At 32.1% G+C, this 18394-nt stretch overlaps 2 protein-coding genes across 2 annotated transcripts; one reads left to right on the forward strand and one right to left on the reverse strand.

Annotated features, from left to right (window-relative positions):
- The first annotated feature begins 7867 nt into the window (after positions 1-7867).
- Positions 7868-11498, forward strand: LOC134711894 (lipopolysaccharide-induced tumor necrosis factor-alpha factor homolog). The gene is made up of 3 exons (XM_063572852.1): positions 7868-8014; positions 10362-10551; positions 11056-11498. The coding sequence occupies exons 1-3, from the start codon at positions 7930-7932 to the stop codon at positions 11165-11167; spliced, it is 387 nt and encodes a 128-aa protein (XP_063428922.1). The 5' UTR covers positions 7868-7929; the 3' UTR covers positions 11168-11498.
- Positions 11499-13075: 1577 nt separating this feature from the next.
- Positions 13076-17691, reverse strand: LOC134711892 (LITAF domain-containing protein-like). Its single transcript, XM_063572850.1, has 3 exons — positions 17438-17691; positions 14775-14967; positions 13076-13892 (listed from the first exon to the last, which is right to left on the reverse strand). Exons 1-3 carry the CDS (start codon positions 17529-17531, stop codon positions 13784-13786), a joined length of 396 nt encoding a protein of 131 aa, XP_063428920.1. The 5' UTR covers positions 17532-17691; the 3' UTR covers positions 13076-13783.
- Between the last annotated feature and the right edge of the window lie 703 nt (positions 17692-18394).

The following is an 18394-nucleotide window of genomic DNA, read 5'->3' on the forward strand; positions in this document are numbered from 1 at the left end:
GAAGTTTTAAATGACACAGCCCTCGCACGACCAGCATGGAAGTATTATATTGACATACTTATAATACTTCTATAGGACAAGGTTTGGGTTATGACGCAACGAAGGGTCTGTTTAAAAGCTCTTCTTTGACCGGTAGTGCCTTCCGTTAATTAATATCAATTTACCTTTCCTTGTATTGAAAGATCAAAGATTATTAACCTTATATTGAAAATTATCGCTAGGCTACTCTTATCTTTATCATGGTCGTGTTAGCAAACTCCCTGCGAAGATATGATCATCACTTGGCATGACTGTTTATTTCCAGGCACATTTAAAAATATAGAACACTGACTCATTAATAGGTGGAAACAGCGTTAATTATTCAGGTTTGGTGTGTTCTTGTTTCATATACATTTAAGGACAAAAAACTGTCCTAATATGAAAAAGAAGATGTGGTATGATTGCCAATGAGACAACTGTCCACAAGAGACCAAATGACACAGACATTAAGAACTATAGAGCACCGTACGGCATTCAACAATGAACAAAGCCCATACCGCATAGTCAGCTATAAAAGGCCCCGATATGACAATGTAAAACAAGACTGTCTTGGGAATGATTAAACAACCTCAAACATATGCAACTTAGGTGTCTGTCCCAATGTAAATAGCTTGTTTTTTATTGGTTGTCGTTTTTTGCTGCCACGGTCTGTCCTATTTTTCAAGATAATTGTTTGTGCTTTAATCATGCATGCCATATTTTTGTTTTAAATTGTTTCACTTTTCTATATGGGGGGGGGGGGGGTGTCTTTTTTAAAGTCTATACGGTATGGGTTTTTTCCTCATTGATGAAAGCCCATCGGTGACCTATATATATATATATATATATATTGTTAGTCAAATGCGTTTTGTTTAAATATACTTTTTCACTCTTTTGGTCTTTTGGAAAATGTTGTTTGTGCTGTTTTTAGACCCTTCTACAACGAAATTTGTTTGACATGCACACGTATAAAAACTGCGGTTTTTATCCAACGCAGTCATAGGTTTGAACGTAGTTTTCAATTTAGACTCGTATATATATATATATCTGTATCTGTTAACATCTTCATCCTTAGGTCACTAGAACACAATGCTCTTCTTGTTAATCATACCAATCATCTTCCTGGATATATATAATATAGTTCAATAAGAGTTGGAGTCCAAAGTAAACGTTTTGCCTTGAAGTGTCATTTTTACCTATACTGCTATCCTTGGTGCTAGCATAAAAAATGAAAATATTTTGATGAAAACACATATATATAAAAATTTACCAATATAATAGTTATGTGAAAATTAACTTTTTAAACTTGTTTTAATAATTATTCTAAAAAAAACAGCTGCATGAGTATATATATATTATTAATGGGTAAAATAATTACATAATTTAAAGTGAGCTGAATCCCAGTTTCTTTTATTACAGTGTATACAGAAGCCAAGTACGCACATCTTTCACATACATGCGTAGTAGTAAGATTGTTGTATTACTACCAAAAATGTCCGAGTGAATATGAGTAAAATCAACATCTTAAGAGTGCCCAAAACTTAGAATAATTCCAAGGATATGCTATTTCGCGACGTTTGATGAATCTACTTATATTTTAAACAAGTATTACATGTCCTAGTCTTAAAGCTGCTTCGATAAACAGGCCACAAGTTTTCAAAAGCACCTTACTTAAGACATACCACAAAACATGTGCTATATATATATATTTATTTGAGATGAATGAAATTATTTTTATAAATGTCAACTCTATTGGACAGCACAATGTGCCTCGGGAGAGTGAATAAGAAAGTGGGGTCTTGGAACTTTCTTAAACCCTATGATACCAAGTAGTAAATGGAATACTGTTTTGCATCACTATAAATATAGATATATTGAATTAAACTTATGCTATACTAACAATTATTTGTATTATTAACCCTGCCAGATGTTTTATATGTCAGTTCATATTAAGGAATTGTATATTAGAATATACAATTACTTGTTCATAGCAAGGAGACTAAAGTCCATTTGCTTCCGTTATAGTTGCTGTTTGCAATATAAAATTGAGAATGGAAATGGAGAATATGCCAAATAGACAACAAACCGACCAAAGAGCAGACAACAGTCGAAGGCCACCAATGGGTCTTCAAAACAATCCCGAACCAGGGGGAGGTCCTCGGCTAGCCTCTAAATAAAATTGTTCATACTAGTTCAGTGAAATTGGACGTCACACTAACCTCAAAAACATATAAATGAACTAAAATTGAAAAATCTACAAGACTTAGAAAGTCCAGAGGCTTCTGACTTGGGACAGGCAATAAATGCGACCTCAATTAAACTGATTGAAAGTTTAATCTTCATAAAATGAAAATCAAGTACAATCACTAGCTCCCGTTAGGATTGGTTTGGATGGATTTGGTTTAATGTTTAATGTTTATGTTAGTTTCAATAAAAAAAAACCAGGCTTTTGAATTGTTTTAGTACATTTTTAGTACAGTATTGCCGTGCTACATGATTTATATCTTACTATATTCCTGCGATGGCCTGTATTTATATCGTTGTTTTAATCCTTGTCTTTTGGACTTTCGTGTGGACCTTTGTATCATTAGCCTTCATCACAAATAGTAAAATGAAGATGGGGTGTGATTTCCAATGAGACAAATCTTCACAAGAGACCAAATTACACAGAAACCAACAACTAAATGTCACCGTACGGCCTTCAGCAATTAGCTATCAAAGACCACAAAGCTCTTTATTTTAACATACTAGCAAGATTTATATTAAATTTTGTTGAATGAATTTGAATACTACTATACTAAAACAATTCCATACAGAAATTTAAAATAATCGAAACGTATATGGACAATGACACGACATAATAATGAATATTAAATAATTATGATTTAGATATATCTGTTTGAAATTCAGCCCCTGCTGATGAACACTCCTGTCATAGATTTGAATACATTTGCATACATTAATATTCCCTTATGGAAATGGAACGTCTTGCACTGTTGGATCGTGATTGATTTTTATCGAAGAAGATAATACAATTCATAAGGTTCGTTGATATTTTTATGCCATATTCTATATCTTTATTGTAAGATGAAAGAGCAAAATCAGCAGCAAACTGAATATAAATTTCTTCTTATCAACAGATATACCGTATTACATGTCATAAGGAATAGAACTGGACTTGTGCATGAATTTCATTACTGAACTATGGAATTAAATATTGTATGGTCATTAACTTTACATATTGATTCGAAACATGTTTCTTTCTTATTTTGTGTACTTCGTTCTCCACTTTGTGGTTGTTCCATCACAGTTGTTTTATGCAGGCTATCTGTTTTATGTTTCGAGCTATCTACTTTCGGTTTTTCAATCAAATTTCGAATTTTATTCTAGTACCATATATTGAAAAATAAAAACCTCTCTGATTTTATAGTCTATATATATATATGACTCTATAAAGACAGTGCATTACAAGTATATCTCTCGATACATACATCAAATTAGTTACTAAATTTATTAACGTACTCTGCATGTTATTGTTGTCCGCGTTATCTAAACATTTCTAAGCAAAACACTTAAACATCATTTCTTTACCCAGACAACCTTGCAAGTCCAATGACTAAAAAAAGGTTTCCCAAGATTATCTTTTAGAATGTTTTTAATCGAGTCATTCAAAATATTAATACATTGTTTTGTAAAAAAAAGTGCAATGTATGTTTTTTGCATACAATGGTCTTTATGAACGTCATACGAAGGACAATATCAAGCTATTTGAAGGGTTTATAGCTATTTCGTTATAGATCAGGAGATAGCTCCATGCATAGATCAATATAAGTACATTCTCATTTTAAAATCATTATTGCATACCGTCGTTGTTGATTTTTAACAATTTCGTACGTAGTATTTTCCCTTTGTCAGTTCACCATACGAAATTTGTTTGTGTTCGCCAAGTTCAATATGAAATGTCATGATTCTTTTAACAGAATGTTGTAGAACAGATCATAGAAGTACAATATAGAGTATATCCAATGACTAACACAAAGAACACTTTTCAATTTTATCAATTTCTTTGTATGGCCCCGCCATAAAGGCAAAGTGGGCATTACATATTACTCTTGACTGTTGTCCTTCCGTCTTTCCGTCCATCCAATTTTCGTTTCCGCACTTTATATTAAGTTCTTCTCATCTAAATGTTATTAACCTATACACAATGCTAAGAACCGATACTCGCAGACAGAATTTGAATATGGGCAGTGAGTCACCTACATATCTACACTTATGACCTTTTTTACTCGTAAAATTGCAAAGCTTAAGCAAGAGCATTCGTTTCATCAGACACACTCATCTTTAATTTTGTAATTCTAGAGTAATATATTAAAATGGATATTTCATTACATTTCTCATTTCTTAAAAAATCTTTAAACGAGTTCGAATACTCATTTCTTTTAACGAGTTCGGCTTCTCGGTTCTTTAAACAAGTTCGGCTAAACTTATTTCAGGATCTTTTTAGTGCTGTCTAAATATGTCTTTTCGTGTATTTCAAAATATAGTGTCTGTTCAAGTAAAATTCGTCACTGTTTGTCTAAAGCCATTCATGGTTTTGTTGGCGGTTGTATACAGTTGACGACAATGTATATTGTCATACTTGATTTGTTTGTTGGCGGTTATTTGTGTCGTTGAGTTGTTGTTTCATTGCCGTGTAACCCACATCCTCTGTTTTTTATTATTAATTCTGAAATTCGTGTTTTCCATGTATATCATCCAACATGACCACGATAAACTAGATTGAAAAAATGTGTAGAAAATATTTTAAAAAAAAAGTTTTATCTCGGCACGATGTAATTTTATCAAGTATACCAATAAAAAAATCGTCTTACGATAAGCACTATACGAGACATTTCTATTGTGATATTGCTGAAAAATACTTCTAATATAATAAAAGAAGATGTGGTATAACTAACTTTGACAACTTCTTCTAAATAGGAACACGTTTCAATGTGTATTTTTAGGTATAAGTAAAGTTTTTAAGCATAATGTCTAAGCACTTTTTAATTCGCGGTAGGGGACATTGACAACCAAAAGAGTGTGAAAATCATACAAATGTAATCTTTTTATTCCTTTTAATGTGTGATAAGATAGCTATCGCTTCTCCATAAATGTGTAACACGTGGAGATACAGCTTAAAAAGTTGGAATTTTATGACAATCGAGAATAATTTTTCATACGTTATTTATCTAAAGTCAATCTTCTGTGCAAACAAAGAACAAACTAGTATCCCGTCTCCGTGACTAAAACGAAGTGAAGAGTATTTGTTAAAATTCTTCCGAATTAAAACTACCATCTTGGTTAAATAAGCAACAGAGGAATTGCACACATGTTTTGAGAGGTTCAATTGTTTTTCCCAAGCAGACTCATAACGCATAATTAGCTTCATTATAAGATTATTTTTTTTTAGTAGACTTTATTATCGTTATAGTTTTTGTTCTTTTTTTATAACCGAAATGACTTGAGAGGGGTCACTGTTACGGGGAATAAAAACAAGCTGACCATCGATCTGTTTTTTTTTTTTTTATTTAATGCAAAAAGCGAGATAACTCCGTTTTTAAATATGAAAACCGTTCCAAAATACAGATAGTTTGAGCACTAGCCAAGCAAAATACGTTCAAAAGGTCATTTTTATATTTAAGGGACAAGGACTGCCAACAGGATTTTTTGCAACATACTAGAAACAACCAAATTTATTATCTTATAAAGGAAAATTTAAACTGTCCATGATTTAATAATTGAAATATTTCAATTTATATTTCGAATTCTAGTCACGATATCAACATTCTAGTATATACATATGGAAAAAAGTATTGCAACACCTAGATTTTTTAAAACTTGGAAAATCAGCCTCCTTTTTGGGATAGAATATGAAAAAAATATTTGTATTTATATAATGATATTGAAACATAGTTAATGATGTCATTTGCATTAAAACGAATTAAAAAAATAAATGAACAAAACGTTTTAATTATTAAACCACAGTTTTAATAATAAAAAAAAAAAATGAAGTCGATTTTTTTTACCAAGAAATGCATTTTGCAACTTTTACTGTATTCGAACTTTACAATGTCACACGTTTCAAAATAAATCTTAAGATGATTGTTCACATCATGGTTGATTGTTATACGCCAAATATCCAAAACTTGGTGAAGCCTCCATTCTCTCAGATGACCACCGCTTAAGGTCTTCTCATGACTGCCACCAATCGACGAGTTTGTTGCTGAGGTAACTGAAAGCATTCCTGACGCAGGGCATTGTTTATTTGATGGTGTTTGAACTCGTGTCCTTTTACGTATGTTACACCCAATATAGTGTCCATTATATGCTCGAAATGATTCAAATCCGGGCTACGATAAGGTCAAGGAAGATCGATAAACCGATATTCATTGGACCAATGGATCTTCCTACAAGATGCTAATTTCAAACGTTGGCGAGCTCTGCACTACGGATATATACTGGCTACTGTATGTCTGTTTGTAAGTAAAGGTCTACTCGCAAGATAATCAGTAGATATGAGTCGATTTCGACAGTTCTTGTTTAAAGGCTCATGTTTGGCAACCCCTCTCTTTTTATTAGTCGATTTCGAACAGTTCTTGTTTAAGGTCTCATGTATATGACAACCACTCTCTTTTTATGAGTCGATTTCGAACAGTTCTTGTTTACAGTCTCATGTATGCCAACTACTCTCTTTTTAGAATTGTTCATGTACTGTTTGCAAAAGGGGTTCCTTCTGACCAGCCTTCATTATTCTTGAAATCTTTTGACAGCTTCCGAAGTGCTAATTTTTACCTTTTTTCAACTGAACCAAATCACTTTACTTCTTTCAATGACTTTAAAATGCATGAAACAATTTATTTGACAGTGTCAAATTATCCCCCGACTTGCTATTTGAGGCAAAAAGCATTGAGAAATACATTTGGAAGGGGTATAAAAAAATATGATAAGTAACACACTGTCAACACTAGGGACTATATTCATAGATACAATTCCAAAAGACCTGTTCTAAAGAGTATAATGTAACTCGTTTGTCGTTTGTTGATGTGTTACATATTTATTGTTCGTTAATTTTTTGTACATAAATTAGGCCGTAAGTTTTCTCGTTTGAATTATTTTACATTTGCATTTCGGGACCTTTAAAAGCTGACTATGAAGTATGTGCTTTTCACATTGTTGAGGCCGCACGATGACCTATAGTTCTTAATTTCTGTGTCATTTGGTCTCTTGTGGAGAGTTATCTCATCGCACCACATCTTTTGTTATAATAACAATACACGTCTCTTTCCTTGTGTGCAGTGGTATAAAACATTTGACTATACTCTCACATAATGATCTAAAGTCTAATGACTGTATGTTAAACACATCTATCCCGTATGAAACTTTAAGTAAAGGAAACCCCAGATAAGTCTATTTCCTATCTTGACTTACATTTAGAAATTGCTATGATGGTCCGTTAAAAACTAGCTTTTAAATTGTGAACTTTCAATTTCTGAGCAGCTAAATTGTTACAGCTATGGAGTATATATTTCACAGTTTATATGCTATTCGAGAGCTTGCAATTCCTATCACAGAATCAAGAAGATATTGCATTTTTCCAATGCGAGTGAAATTCCACGATAATACTTCATGGAGACTCTCCTTGAACATGGTTATAATATTGTAGCATAATGTACAAAACATATTTGTTGACCTAACAAACGGTCATTTGAAATGCTAAATTTCGTAATATTACCGAAATAAAAAGTAATTACGAAATATCTTTCATGCATGACAAATTCGATACAATTAAACATTCTATTACCTTTTTATCCCTTTAAGAAATATTTGTCGGTAGAAGCATTTAACGACATATATATTATCAGAAACAATATGTATGATCCAAAATCGACTGAAGTTCCACCAACATTTACATACAATGATCCAAACATAGGCGCACCACTAGGACCACCACCCGGTAAGGGCATTTATTTTACTATCTATTTTACTAATTGATATTTTTAATTTGAATTTATTCGGCAATGGTAAAGAAAGGTCCAGTTGTCTTTAAGTTTTTTTTATAAACATTTGTAGTTCATTTGGCATCTTTATTGTCAGACACTTCATACTTTACTTTGCATAATCATTAGCTGGAAAAGTACATTTAGGATCACATTTTATGTTATTGGAATTCATATGCTGGCATAACTGTACGATCTAACTAGCCACAAAATGACCATGATCGGGTCAATTATTGATTTAAAACTTATATCTTAAATATACCTGTTCTACGGGGCGCCGAATGGGACTCTTGTGGTTTTGTACTCAAAATTCAATTTTGTACGGACAAAAGTGACTTTTGTTCAACAAAAATTAGTTCAGTTTAACAAAATTTGTATCATACTACAAATTTAAAATTTTGTCATACAAAATTATCTATCAGCGGACAAAAGTCACTTTTGTCATGACAAAATTCATTTTTGTTACATAGACTTGACTTTTGTTACCTAATTGAAAAATTGGGCGACAAAAGTCAACTTTGTATTCAAATTAGTTAAGTTTGGTTTCTGTGAACTAATTTGCATACAAAATCGACTTTTGTTACACAAAATTGACTTTTGTGAGACAAAATTGACAAAATTGACTTTAGTCTCAACAAAATTGACTTTTGTGAGACAAAATTGACAAAATTGACTTTTGTCTCAACAAAATTGACTTTTGTCTCAACAAAATTGACAAAATTGACTTTTGTCTCAACAAAATTGACAAAATTGACTTTTGTCTCAACAAAATTAACAAAATTGACTTTTGTCTCAACAAAATTGACAAAATTGAATTTTGTCTCAACAAAATTGACAAAATTGAATTTCGTCTCAACAAAATTGATTTTTGTCTCACGAAAGTCAATTTTGTCTCACGAAAGTCAATTTTGTCTCTTAAAAGTCAATTTTGTCGTCACAAAAATGAATTTTGTCGTCACAAAATTCACTTTTGTCTCAACAAAATTAACTTTTGTCTCAACAAAATTGACAAAATTGACTTTTGTCTCAACAAAATTGACAAAATTCACTTTTGTCTCAACAAAATTGACTTTTGTCTCAACAAAATTGACTTTTGTCTCAACAAAATTGACAAAATTGATTTTTGTCTCAACAAAATTGACAAAATTGACTTTTGTCTCAACAAAATTACCAAAACTGACTTTTGTCTCAACAAAATTGACAAAATTGAATTTTGTCTCACAAAAGTCAATTTTGTCTCACAAAAGTCAATTTTGTCTCACAAAAGTCAATTTTGTCTCACAAAAGGTAATTTTGTCTCACAAAAGTCAATTTTGTCTGACAAAATTGAATCTTACCTCACACAATTGACTTTTGTGATTTAATTTCCATATCAGGTAACAAAAGTCAATTGTGTATGCAAATATGTTTATATTTACATACCTTTTAGACAAAATTGACTTTTGTCATGACAAATATGAATTTTGTCTACAAAACTGAATTTTGTCATGACAAAAATGAATTTTGTCTACACAAATGAATTTTGTCATCACAAAATAGAAGTTCTCACAAAACAAGTCTGTAGCACATAGTTTTGTAAGACAAAAATGATTTTGTTATGACAGAATTGAATTTTGTACAAAACCACAAGAGTCCCATTCGGCGCCCCGTATGTTCTACTTTTTGATAAGTTCAGTTCACATTATTTACTTTGGGAAATTTTATTGCAAACATAACATATGTTTTTAATATTTTGTAAAGCATGACCTTTGTTTTATTAATCCATTTTAGAAATCTCCTTTACGTTATTTCTTCTTTTTTTTTGCAAAGGAAGTATGGTATTTTACCCCTAATATCTAAAATCAGAGATTAAAGAGGGTAATAAAATTAACGGTACCAATTTTCTTGCACCAGATGCGCATTTCGACAATACATGTCTCTTCAGTGATGCTCGTGGCCAAAATATTTGAAATCCAAAGCTTATATAAAAGATAAAGAGCTATAATCCAAAAGGTCCAAAAGCGTAGCTAAATCCGTGAAAGGAATCAGAAAACTTGACCTGTATTCATTTACTAGGATCATTTGCAAAAGTCTACCAATCTTTACTAAAATCAACAACATTACAGATTCGTGTAACTCTTAATATTAAATATAATTGATACATATTACTTATTTAGTAACAAAATTAGGCGTATTATACCTTCTAAATATGCACAGATTTCATAGTGTATTCAAAGGGTATAGGGTGTTAAATTCCAAGGGGTTTCTTCTAGTTCGTTTCTCTCTATAGTCTTGAAATTGATGTATGTACCATATTTGTTTCAGCATATAACACAGCCACTCAGTCAGCAGTGATCATACATAATCAGCCAAATGTTTTATACCAGACCCTAATCTTTGGCGAGACTCCAGTTCGAATGACATGTACATCTTGTAGAGCTGATATTTTGACTAATACTCATTATGAGAATGGAACGTTTGCCTGGGTTGCTTGTATTTTCTTGGTATTTGTTGGGTATGTAACTGAGATATATTAGTTACTGTCATAGCTTTTAAGACTTTCAGACTTATTCTGTTTGTTTCTCAAGCGGTTCGTAGCAAAGTGTAAGTGTGTAACTGTATGCACTCGTTATATACAATTAGGAAAGGTAAGATTGCCAATGAGAAAACTATTCAACAGAATTCGAACAAAACGGATTTAAGCAGCTATGGACCACCTTATGGCCCTCGAAAATATAAGCTTTACATTACTTTGGATCATCTTTTATAACTATATGGGCAAGCTTTTAGCATGGATCACTACGGAACATAGATTAAAACAAAACAGCAATATATAGTTGATTATGATAAATTCAAATTTTGACTTTCGAATTCAGTTGTAATGGTCGACACTGATACTCTAGGGAAATTGAAATGTCTTGTTTCTGAACCATTTTAAACGATGTACTGTTATGTAAAATGTATAATGGTATTAGTTTTGTAAAATTTGTTTGTAACCTGTAACTTCTTTCTGTTTCAGTTTGTCGCTGTTTTGCTGCTTGATTCCGTTTTGCGTTAATTCCTGTAAAGATGTAGTACATACATGTCCCAATTGTCGGGTTACAGTAGGACGATATGATAGGATACAATGAATTCCAGACGTTCTAGCACTAATCCAGCGTAATCCAGAATCAATCCAATACTTTATTTTTTAAAAGTATAGTCTCTGTGTTATAATATTTATAATGCAAAATTACATTAAGTGTGCAGACCACAGTACAACAAGACAGAACCAGCTTATGAAGTTAAGTTTCTGGTTTTTTTATTAGTGAAGTTAACTTATGTTTTGTGTATATGCCTTTTTGTGTTTCTTTGTTAAATATGACGTGGCTCTGTACTTGTACATCTAGTCATTGTGTTATTGAGCTGTTGTAAATTCTTGTATTCTTGTTCTAGTTTTAATGAATTAATATGCCTTGTTAATTTGCCTTTTTGTGTTTCTTTGTTACATATTTCTTTATTTTTTATAGTGATTAAGATTATAACACAATGTTGACTGACATTTTATTTACCTAGTATGTTGTCGGTTTGTTTTGTTCAGACATCGTTGTCGATATAATAGAACTTTATACGACTGTTATGCAAGTGAGAGGTCTACATAGCTAAAAAAACCAGGTTTAATCCACCATTGTCTACACATGAAAATGTCTGTACCAAATTAGTGATATGACAGTTTGTATCCATCCGTTTCAGCTTTTGTTTTTGTCACTTGATTAGGGACTTTCCGTTTTGAGTTTTCCTCGGCGTTCGGTATTTTTGTCATTTTACTTTTGATATAATTAGTTGCATAGTGCATTTTGACAGCACCGTCTTGTTAAATTGGATAGCAAACATGTTCTATTTATTTTTTTATTTTGAAGCCTTTACTGTTCAACAAAACCAAAGGCACCATTTTAGTTTTAAAAATGAAGAATCGACCAAAACATCTGTTGCTCAATCTGACACACAACTATTTTATTTACTTTTTGTTTAAAAAAAAAAGACACCAACAAGTTATTACATTATAAACAAACCCAAAATATGAACAACTTGGTTGTCAACACTGACACGTTCTTATCTTAGTCGAAAGACAACTTTAATGCTAAGCAAAATTTCCTTCATAATAATCAATATTATACCATGGAAATAATATTTATGATTATACTAACGTATGATTAACACTTGTAATAATGGCAAATGAATTGAATTATGTGATAAATGTAATTAAATACAATGGTTTGCTTGATTGATTTTTGGTTATCCAATGGTAAAAATGTTCTGCATATTTCAGGACAAGTAGATACAATGTAAGTTTTAAACATAATAAAAGAGGGACGAAAGATACCAGAGGAACAGTCAAACTCATAAATCGAAAATAGAAAAAAATGTGTGCAAACCAAAAAAAAAAATGAAAAGTGTAATTTTTTTATAAAGTAAATTGTGTGACCATTATTTTAACCATGGAACTATGTTATCTCTTTTTGACACATTATGCATTAAGTATCATGGTTGTAAAATCTGGAGACACCACAAAGCTGACTTTGTCGATTGATTGAGATTTGGTTGATTAAAGTACATGCAGTATCATATAGTCCGTGCATGTTTGGGACGAGAATAAATATATGAAAAGAGGTAGGTAGGTAGGTTTATACGAGTTGACGGCGGGTCTGTTTCTTGATAAGGTTAGTGTTGCTCACTCTTTATGGTAGTGTGTTGTGGAATGTTTATGACTTTGTACCGTTTTCTCTTGGCATCCGCCAGTCTTCAACTGCTTTGTTTCTTTTAACTGTTCCAAATGTTTTCATTGTTAGTATGATTTCGTTATAGTTATTACTTATATATATATAAGCAAATGCTTTTATTTTCTGACGGTGACAAGTCAGGTATTCTAATGAAGACCATTGTCGTTGATGATTACTTGACATTGTTAATCTCGAATGCCCTTTTAAATTCTTTTAAATCATCAGATATCTTACCTTTGAACTTCAAAGAAACAATAATGCGTATTTTTTTTTATTGAAACTTCATTAACAACATTGTATTACAATTTGAACAAATAAACACTAACACGAATATGAATAGTTAAGGTACAAACATTGTGAAGATTATTAACCATCATTTGGTGCAGTGGTTATGATTTATAATAACTACTGTGGTGGTTAAATTTTCTTCATTCCTGATATGTTTTTGTTTTAAAAAAACTTTGAGGCTGAAAGACAAATTTTGGAAAAAATTGTAAATTCCTTAACCATCCAGCACAATTTTTAAATGAACTAAAACCATGACGCTAATTTTGAGGGTAAAATCACTTAAAACCTTTTCAGAAGCTGAAATGCATTGAATTTTTACCAAAATACATTTTACAACCCATGCAAAGACATTTATCTCAATGATATTTGTTCTGAAGATTCTTCCTCCTCCTTCTCATGATTAATTTAAAAGATGCGTATTATACAAATATTGTCTCTGAGAAACCATGAGAATAAATATTAGTATACGACATAATGCAAAACATTTCTGCGGGATATTAGTTAAAAAGACGCTCTGTTAAACAATCTCGACTGAAAACGAAACATAGGTAAAATATATTGATATATAAGATAAATTAAATGTAGTTTAAAACATAAACAATTAATTAAACGCTAATCCTCTCGGAACTGCGTTTATTATGCCTTCCTTTAACAAAGAATTATTATTTTGACTATCTGCAGACTAAGCTTTCTTGTAAATCAAGCTCTGCTAAATCGTCCCACTGTGTGTCTACAGCTAGGACAAGTATGTACTACATCCTTGCACGCATTCATACAAAACGGTATCAAACAGCAAAATAACCATAACCTAAAATCGATAAATTGAAATAAATGTACATGTATACATTCTTTTGTACAGTGTATACGTCAGAGCAAAAACGAATTATAGTTAAGGTTATTAAAAATAAATGAGTTGAGTATAGATCTGGTATATTAAAAAATGCATTGAGCAAGCATTCAAGGATTCGATGTTATTTGATAAATTAAATGGCACATCAACGACAACTGTTCTTACTTTATGCATTACCCCCTTGGGTTGACTTGGTCTAGAATTACGGTAACCTGGATATCTCTTGCAGTAAGGCCGATCGTTAAGAGTAGCGGACTTTTGCCTGTATTTGATCAATTGATACGTAGTCAAGTTCAATCGGAAGGAAAGCGTTGAATAAAAAGAAAAAAGGCAGAAAATATCAAGTGGACATTCACAACCAATGATGATTCAAAGGGACGGTGTCGTACTCTCTGTACGTTAAAGAACAATGCTAATAACTTTTTGAACATCCATAAGTAACATGTTGCATTGCAAAATTCTTGACCTTTTCTACTACGTCCTTTTTTTGTTTTGCAGTCAAACTTTTCAGTATTTTATTCCGGTTTACCGATTTTGTCAAATTTACATTTTGGATTTGTTGTTTATTTGTTTTCGCAGGAAAATGAATAAAATACTTGCTACTGTGCTTTAAAATAAACAATATTTTTGGGGTGCTTAATTTTTGTCGGACTGTAATTCACCATTATTTCATTTTAAGTGTCTTCATTGTAATTTAAAACACCGTGATATCTTCCTTGGATTTTTTTGTATTTATTTACTTGTTAAAACAATATTTTATTTCTATAACTCATCATACCTAACAACCAAAAGAACAAACTTAATGAAACAATAGCATCTACTTTATAAATTAAAACGTACCCAACAAATGCAATAACTAGACATGCAACCCATGTAAAAGTACCAGTTTCGTAATGTGTGGATGTTAGAATCTCCGCTCGACACGATGGACATGTTGTACGGACAGGTGTCTCAAGGAATGATTGGCATCTCATCATACCAGGCTGATTGACCACCACAAAGTTTTGTGAGTAATGTGAAGTCTGCGTATATCCTAAAATATAAAAAAACGAATTAAAATCAATTGTTTATAAAAATAAGACGATGTGGAATGATTGACAATGAGACAACTATCCACCTTAGTTCAGATGAAGTAGTTGTTTATTCTTCGTCTCAATTATGTTTTAAATGCTTTTGTCCCCATATATGAATGTATGGCATCTTACTTTATCATTAAATAAGATAATAATATAATACATGTTTGTGCATGTATTCAGATAATTCAGGCAGATTTAGTTGTTCTATGTAGGGTTAGCAAGCTTCCAAATGAAAAAAAGGAAATAAAAGAAAATAATACACAAAAAGATACAAATATTAAGCACCAGATAAAAAACCCTACCCAAACTGATATAAAATTTTGACACAGATAACATACAGGAAGCTTATTTAAACATTAACTTGTAATTAACGGTTCAGTTGCTCAAAATAAAAATGTGTTCAAAAGGAAACATTTCATTTTCATAGATATACGAAGAGGTGATATGAGTCCCATCCAAGTCACCATTTGTAAAAATAAACCGTTATTATAGGTCAACGTACGGTCTTCAACACGGAGCCTTGGCTCACCACGAACAGTAAGCTATAAAGCCCCCCCCCCCCTAAAAAAAAAAGAAGAAAAAAAGTGACGAGTGTAAAACCATTCAAACGGGAAAACCAACGGTCTAATCTATATAAAAACGAACCAGATGCTCCACAGGGCGCAGCTTTATACGACCGTACTGGTCGAACCCTGAACAGTTGGGACAAGTATGGACACAGCATTCAAGCTTGATACAGCTCTGAATTTGGATTGTCAACTAATCAAACATATATATAACAGTGTTCTTTAAATTTTAATTGGATTACCTCCCCTTCACTTCTTTTAAATTTTCTAAATTGTCCTGTAACCAGAAAAACCCGTGTTTCCCTCTTTTTTGTCCCTAGTTGCTTGCTGATTTGAACCATAAGCCCCACTCCATAACCGTTCCTTTGAAGTATTGAAAATTGTGGTATAATTTCAGAGAGATTTATACACTTAAACACAAGTTATTGACTGAAAACTAAAAAATGCTTCGTTTGACCCCTTTTTTGGCCCAAATTCCTACCCATTTGAGACCATAACCCACAACATCAATCCAAATCTTCTATCCATGGTATTAAACATTGATGGTACAATTTCAGAGCAATTGAAATGCTTATACACAAGTTGATATCCTGAAAGTAGAAAAATGCTTGTTTTGGGCACCTTTTGGGCCCCTAATTCCAAAACGGTAAGGACCATCATCCCCAAAATCAATTCCAAACTTCCTTTTGGGGTATTGACCCTTTTTGTAAAATTTCATAGAGATCCATTCACTTAAACTAAAGTTATTGTCCGGACACTAAATGTGTCTTCGGACGACGAAGCAGACGCGGACGACGCAGACGACAACATCATACCATTATACGAATGCAAAAATATTTGCGGTCGTATAAAAACGAGAATATAAAAAAGAAGATGTGGTATGATAGCCAGTGAGACAACTATCCACAAAAGACAAAATGACACAAACATTAACAACTATAGGTCACCGTACGGCCTTCAACAATGAGCAAAGCCCATATCGCATAGTCAGCTATAAAAGGCCCAGATAAGACAATGTAAAACAATTCAAACGAGAAAACTAACGGCCTTTTTTATGTAAAAAAAGAAAAATGAACGAAAAACAAATATGTAACACATAAACAAACGACAACCACTGAATTACTGGCTCCTGACTTGGGACAGGCACATACATAAATAATGTGGCGGGGTTAAACATGTTAGCGGGATCCCAACCCTCCCCCTAACCTGGGACAGTGATATAACAGTACAACATAAGAACGTACTATAACAATCAGTTGAATCAGAGAAAATCAGAGAAGCACGTATGAATCACATCAACAAACGATAACCACTGAACATAAGGATCCTGACTTAGGATCGTCTAAAACATTTTATTAGGTACCAATAGAACAACAATAGTGTCACATCAGAACAAAGAAAAAAAAACACTCTATCAATTGAACTGGCTTAACAATCAAAAGTGTATGTTGTTCCGATAAATCTAGCAGAATCATGATCAGTGGTTCTGTGTAGGGTTAACAAGCTTCCAAAGGGTAATGAATTTGCTTTATATGAAAGATTGATGTTAAGAAACAAAAAATGGAAAAATATCCCAAAAAGAAACCTATATATATTAAACCCCAGATAAAGAATCCAAACTGACAAAAATGTATGAATAAATACCATACAAGAAGTTTATCTCACATTAAATTTTACTCGGAATTAACGATCCAGTTCTTCGAAGTAAAATGCCTACAAGAGGAAGAATGTGATTCTCGCGCTTATTTTGAAAAATGTCTTATACTAGTATCTAATTAGGGGTTTAAATAAAAAGTAAGTCCATAAACCTTTTGAATTTCGATATATAGGTATATATTTCAGATATTTATAACAAACAGACCTGGTGGTGCTTCATTTGGTCCTGGTGGTTCAGGGAATACTGGTAATGGTCCATTTTCTTTCTCGGTATATATCGGTGGTGGTCCTGTAGACATTGTCCTTAAAAACCCTTTTATCTATGAATGGCTGCTCTATCTGTTGTCACAAGTATTTCCCAACAGTATTGCTTTTTATTGATTTTACTACCTGAATTACATGTATTATACAGGTATATGTTTTTAACCCAGTTCGTCAACCTTATCTTTTTATACGTCATTGGATCAACAAAGGTTTAATTACATATGGCTATTTTAGAAAATCGATTAATTCTTTAAGTGACAATCATAACATGTATAATTAGGTAGAGCAATTTAAAAATATGGAATGGTATTATTAAACAGGTGATTGTAACGGGAGGTCACATATGTGTAACAGTCATTTATCTGTAGTATAAAAACGGTGTACAGTTAGTGTGCTTCTTTGTATTTTTTTTAATGATATTTTATACGAATTGTGTCATCGGCCGAACTCCAAGGCCTTCGTCCGATTAACAAAAACATAATCATGAAAGAATAAGTAACGCTGCCTAAGTGCTGCAATCCGATTGTAAAAGATCTGGCATCTTGAAAATCCTATTAAATCCAATTCTATTTCAAATATAACATGATCCTACGTAGATCACAGTCCTTTTCGCAATCATTAATAAGTTGTTCCCAATATTTCACAACCAGATAGATCTACTGCAATTTTAGAGGAGAAATGATTGATTGCTTGTTGTTTTCTGAACGTACAGTGGCAAGTATTTCATTCAAATTTATCACCGAGAGAAGAATTTTCATACAAAAGATGAGATGTTGCATGCGTTGTCGTTGAAAAAGAATTTGAAACAGTCCAATAAATATATATATATCCTAAACCATGACGAGAGTGAGACGACAAAAAAACCAACAACAGTAAAATATAAAATGTAAAACTTTTA

This window comes from Mytilus trossulus, chromosome 3 (assembly GCF_036588685.1).
Source record: "Mytilus trossulus isolate FHL-02 chromosome 3, PNRI_Mtr1.1.1.hap1, whole genome shotgun sequence".
Classification (NCBI taxonomy): domain Eukaryota; kingdom Metazoa; phylum Mollusca; class Bivalvia; order Mytilida; family Mytilidae; genus Mytilus; species Mytilus trossulus.